General features: G+C 43.0%; 1 protein-coding gene across 1 annotated transcript; it reads left to right on the top strand.

Moving 5' to 3' along the window:
* The first annotated feature begins 1,437 nt into the window (after positions 1 to 1,437).
* LOC122430618 (endogenous retrovirus group PABLB member 1 Env polyprotein-like) lies at positions 1,438 to 2,840 on the top strand. The gene has a single exon (XM_043451343.1). The coding sequence runs from the start codon at positions 1,681 to 1,683 to the stop codon at positions 2,581 to 2,583; it is 903 nt and encodes a 300-aa protein (XP_043307278.1). The 5' UTR covers positions 1,438 to 1,680; the 3' UTR covers positions 2,584 to 2,840.
* The last annotated feature ends 3,197 nt before the right edge of the window (positions 2,841 to 6,037 follow it).

The raw sequence follows: 6,037 nt of genomic DNA, 5'->3' as shown, positions 1-6,037 counted from the left end.
TATGCTTATTTGACTTTACATGCTCATGCTGCAATATGGAAAGAAAGACAGTTTAAAACAGCAACAGGAGAACCTATTAAGCATTTCAGAGAGATTGAGAGACTTTTAACTGCTATCTACTGTCCTAAAGAAGTAGCTGTTATGCATTGCAAAGGGCACAGCAGGGATGGGAGGAAAGTAGCTGCCGGTAACCTGTTAGCTGACTCTCAAGCCAAAAAAGCGGCACTTTACGAAACCCCCTCCCTACAGACGCCTTTGATCTGGACAGGTCCTGTGGAACAGGAAAAACCACAATATACTGAGGAAGAATTAGAAAGATATGAGAAAAGAGGAGCAAAGATTACTGATAAAGGATGGTTACAGTCCGAGGATGGACGATTAATAACTCCTGAAAATGCTCAGTGGAAAATTCTTAAGGGTTTACATCAGAGTTTTCATTTGGGTGTAGAAAGTACTTACCAGATGGCTTCTCGTTTGTTTGAAGGTAAAAATATAATGAAAACTTTAAAGAACATTATCAAACGGTGTGAGGTATGTCAGAAAAATAACCCAAAGACTGAAAAGCTAGCAAAATCTGGATTACAACGAAAGGGAAAGTATCCTGGAGAAGACTGGGAAATTGATTTTACTCATATGCCAAAAGCTAATGGATATTCTTGCTTACAAGTTTGGGTAGATACTTTTACTGGATGGGTTGAGGCGTTCCCCTGTCGTAGTGAACAAGCTAAGGAGGTTATAAAGATTTTAATCCATGAAATTATCCCCAGGTTTGGGCTGCCACGGAGCCTTCAGAGTGACAATGGTTCTGCCTTTAAAGCTGCTGTAACTCAGGGGGTGTCTAAAGCTCTAGGAATAGAGTATCACTTACACTGTTCCTGGAGACCCCAGTCCTCAGGAAAGGTTGAAAAAGCTAATGACATTATCAAAAGACATCTGCGCAAATTAACTCAAGAAACGCAAGACAACTGGATTAAAGTCCTACCCATAGCTTTAATGAGGGCTCGAACTGCCCCAAAAAAGGAGGGACTGTCCCCCTTTGAATGTATTTATGGAAGGCCTTTCTTACGCACAGACATTGTTATAGATCCTGAGGCCTTAGAGTTAACTAATTATGTAACTCAGCTCTCAGCTTTTCAACAGGCATTAACAGAACTCCGGGAGACGACTCCTGACCCAGCCTCTGAATCCAGCAAGCCTCTATTTGAGCCAGGAACCGAGGTCCTCATAAAACATTGGGATCTGGGGGCTCATCCCTCGAGCCCCTCTGGGAAGGCCCTTACCAGGTTATTCTTTCTTCTCCCACAGCTGTCAAAGTCCCAGGAATTGATTCGTGGGTACATCACACTCGAGTCAAGAGGTGGCACCCTGACCAGAACTAAGTGATGTCATTTTATGTTTTTACTTTCTATGCTCTGACTTTGTATGTTTCAGATGGGCCTGATAATCTATGTGAGCCTACTTCTGCTGACTCCAGAAATCCTGAGTCTGCCCTTTGATCCTCAAGACAATGCCTTCCTGTCCTGGGCTCACTCCTATGCTGCATTCCACAATCGGTCTAACTGCTGGGTCTGCGGAGCACTCCCCTCTTCATCAGTGAAAGGCTTCCCGTGGTGGACATCTCCACTTCAAGGAAAGGACTTTCTCCAAGTCTGTGAATACCTTCGACAACAATCACATGTGATGCCTCTTCTTCGTCTGATGACATCTAACAACCCTAGAATGGACTGGTGCAATACTTTGTACCTTAACTATGGACATAATGTGACTTTTAATTTTGATTATACACTGTCTCAGTTTGATCACTATTTTGCTGCACATAAGACAAATAGGTCTAGATCTGATGGTTTTTTACCTGACGTTTATCAAATATGGGATGAGGTTATATGGCTAACTCCTGAAAAGGGACGTCTAATATCTACTGCCCCTATATGCTGGGAACAAGCAGAGCCATCCCCCAAAGTTAGCCAGCAACTTAATTACACTGATTGGAAACAATTGGGATTTTTGCCTCAAAAAATATGTAACGTAATCATTCCCGTGTTTTCCAATCCCAGTTCAGGACCTCCCTTTGTCTGGCCAGGCACTAATTGGGACTGGGTATCTCAGTCACGCTGGCTTGCCCCAAACGGGACTTACTGGATATGTGGCTCTTACCTATGGGCTTGGCTTCCCCCTGGCTGGATAGGGAGATGCCCCCTGGGTCTAGCCTTTACTCATGGTTTTATATTTTCAGAGCTTCCAGAAAAGCCTGCTAATTTACCCCACCTTAAAACTCGGTGGGCAAGGTCTGTATTTCACTGGTATGATTATTTAGCTGCAGTGTTTGTCCCCTCTTTGGGAACTACAGATGTTATGCTACGAGTAGATGCTTTGACTAATTTTACTCAACAGGCATTACAAGAGTCTCAAAAAGCTATTTCAGCTCTTAATGCTGAACAAGCACAAATTAGAAAGGTGGTTTTACAAAACAGATTGGCTTTAGATATTCTGACAGCTGCACAAGGAGGAACTTGTGCCATCATTCATACTCAATGCTGCACATATATACCTGATATGAGCACTAATGTTACTCATTTTTACTAAACACATGAACAAGATGATTGGGGCCATGGATACTCCTGAAGCCTCAATTGCCTCACTTTGGGAGACGTTAACTAGTTCCCCATGGTGGAAAACTATCTTAATTACAATAATTCTGATTGTTTTGTTTTTGCTGTTTGCTCCCTGCATCTGTAACTGTGTAACTAGATTTGTTTCTAGTCGCATGAAAGCTTTTAAGTTACAAATGGTTGCTCAAACTCCTGCTATCACTGCAGCTCCTTCCGACTACTATTTGGGGCCCCTGGCCTTCCTGCCTGTTAACCCTCTCACTTCTCCTGCTGCTACCAGGGAGCAGGTTTTGCTGGTTCAAGTCTGAGACAGACTTTGAGGGGCAACAGAAAAGGAACTTTCACTCTGGTGTTTGCAGTTATCTGGGAGCTCCTCAGCAGTGGATGTAATTAGCTTCACTCATCTTGCCCTTCCCTGAATTCTCCTAGCCTGAGAACCAAGTTCCGTTGTCCCAAGTCATTCACTTAACTCTGGCAGCTTTAAGATGAGACATACACCCAGTGTTCAGTTCCCATTCTCTTGGAGAGGGAGACTGGAGTTGCTCCAGAAACACTTGTTTCCAGCCTGAAGTCAGTGCCAATCAGTGGACAATGGCTCAGAGGTGTTGTTGCTGAGGCATGTGAGCAGGCTCTTGGTGGCAGGGGCTGTAACCGTCTGGATGTTCCTGTGTCCTGTCAGTACTGGGTGTGTTAGACCACTTGCACACAGCCGCAAGGGACACCGAGGACCTTAGAGGCCTGCCACTGGAACTTCACCATCACTTGCGGTTCTGTAGGATGAGGTCAGGTCATTTATATAAGTCAGAAGTTACCAACGGGGAAGCTTTGTAGATTCTCAGCAAGTAACCCAAATTAGGGCTGTGGAATCCATCTCCTACAAAACTCGGGAACAAGATATGCCAGGAACTCTTGGATAAATTTTTCTAATATTTAACACTGATTTTCAAGTACGTCATCTTGTTGGTGACCTGCTCTCTCGGCTTGGGGAGGATACACACAGTTAGAATGGAATCAAGGGCCTCTGGGGGAGGCTGTCATTTCCTCGGACTCCTTGGCAGTGAGTACGCTCTATCCCCTCCACATCTGGAGTGAGGAATTCCAGCGGGACTGACATGACGTCCATGTTTTACCAATGACTCAGGTAGGTCTGGCCCTCTGTTAGGCACTATTCTTTTCCCAATGCTTCTTCCTTCTCTCCTGGGTCCTGTGCAAACTGCCCACCTCCTGGTTACTGGATTCTGAATTCCTCCTCCCTTCACTTGCAGCTACCTATGGAGTCCCACTTGTGGCTCATTCCTTACCCAGGCCCCATAACTCACCCGACGATGCCCCTAAGGAAGGGAAAACCAAGAAGGGCTCTGCACAGTTCATTGTTTTTAAAAATGTCTGCATTCCTTCTGCTTCCAGACCCTGTCCTGATTCAACATCTCCACCTAGATAACTCAGCGTAGCAGGGAAAAGGAGATGCAGATGGTGGTGGAGGGGCGGTGCGGGCGAGGCCGTGGTTTTTCAAGATCTGGGGGACATTTTCAGATGAAAGAGATGAGATGTGAGTAAGGAGTATGGGGTCCTCCAATCACTCATTCATTGGGAACCTGCCTGGAATGCTGCTATCTTGGTCTCCTCAGGTATCATAAGAAGAAACTTCAAAATGGACCTTGTATTAAACTTCTACTACCTAAACAATTTCACACAATAACAAATCATAAAAGAAGAGTGTCATGAACTCACATTTCATCATTGACATCTATAACTACAAAACTAACCTCTTAGTCCCACGGGTTGTCATAGTTGGAGACTATGCAGCATCAAGGTGTGGACAGTTGTGTTCCCAGTAAAGACTTTCTTTTTTTTTTTTTTTAATTTTTATTTTATTTATTTATTTATTGTTTCCATTTATTTTTATTAGTTGGAGGCTAATACTTACATATGTGTAGTGTTTTTTTCGATTACATTGACATGAATCAGCCATGCATTTACATGTGTTGCCTTCATCCCGATCCCCCCTCCCACCTCCCATCTCCATCCCAGCCTTGGATCTATCCCAGTGCACCAATCTTGAGCACTTCTTCTCATGCATCCAACCTGGGCTAGTGATTGTTCCACCCTTGATAGTATACTTGTTTTCAATGCTGTTCTCTGGAAACATCCCACCCTCGCCTTCTCCCACAGAGTCCAAAAGTCTGTTCTGTACATCTGTGTCTCTTTTTCTGTTTTGCATATAGGGTTATCATTACCATCTTTCTAAATTCCATATATATGTGTTAGGATGCTGTAATGTTCTTTATCTTTCTGGCTTACTTCACTCTGTATAATGGGCTCCAGTTTCATCCATCTCATTAGAACTGATTCAAATGAATTTCTTTTAATGGCTGAGTAATATTCCATGGTGTATATGTACCACAGCTTCCTTATCCATTCGTCTGCTGATGGGCATCTGGGTTGCTTCCATGTCCTGGCTATTATAAACAGTGCTGCGATGAACATTGGGGTGCACGTGTCTCTTTCAGATCTGGTTTCCTCAGTGTGTATGCCCAGAAGTGGGATTGCTGGGTCATATGGCAGTTCTATTTCCAGTTTTTTTAAGAAATCTCCACACTGTTCTCCATAGCGGCTGTACTAGTTTGCATTCCCACCAACAGTGTAAGAGGGTTCCCTTTTCTCCACATCCTCTCCAGCATTTTATTGCTTGTAGACTTTTGGATAGCAGCCATCCTGATTGGCGAGTAATGGTACCTCATTGTGGTTTTGATTTTGCATTTCTTATATGAGTGATGTTGAGCATCTCATGTGTTTTGTTGTTAGCCATATGTATGTCTTCATTTGGAGAAATGTCTATTTAGATCTTTAGGCCCATTCTTTGACTTGGTCATTATGGTTGGAATTGAGCTGCAGGAGTTGGCTTGTATATTTTGAGATTAACCCTTTGTCTATTTCTTCTTTGCTATTTAATTTCACCCATTCTGAAGGCTATTTTTTCACTTCCCGTATTAGTTTCCTTTGTTGTGGCAGGAAGCTTTAGTTTTCATTAGGTCCCATTTGTTTATTTTTGCTTTTATTCTAATTATTCTGTGTGGGTCATAGAGGATCCTGCTGTGATTTATGTCAGAGAGTGTTTTGCCTATGTTCTCCTCTAGGAGTTTTATAGTTTCTGGTCTTACATTTAGATCTTAAATCCATTTTGAGTTTATTTTTGTGTATGGTGTTAGAAAGTGTTCTAATTTCATTCTTTTACAAGTGGTTGACCAGTTTTCCCAGCACCACTTGTTAAAGAGGTTGTCTTTTTTTCCATTGTATATCCTTGCCTCCTTTGTCAAAGATAAGGTGTCCATAGGTATGTGGATTTATCTCTGGGCTTTCTATTCTGTTCCATTGATCTATATTTCTGTCTTTGTGCCAGTACCATACTGTCTTGATGACTGTGGCTT

Source organism: Cervus canadensis, chromosome 29 (assembly GCF_019320065.1).
Source record: "Cervus canadensis isolate Bull #8, Minnesota chromosome 29, ASM1932006v1, whole genome shotgun sequence".
Taxonomy (NCBI): domain Eukaryota; kingdom Metazoa; phylum Chordata; class Mammalia; order Artiodactyla; family Cervidae; genus Cervus; species Cervus canadensis.
The sequence above is the reverse complement of the archived record's forward strand: the minus strand, read 5'-3'. Positions and strand labels throughout refer to the sequence as shown.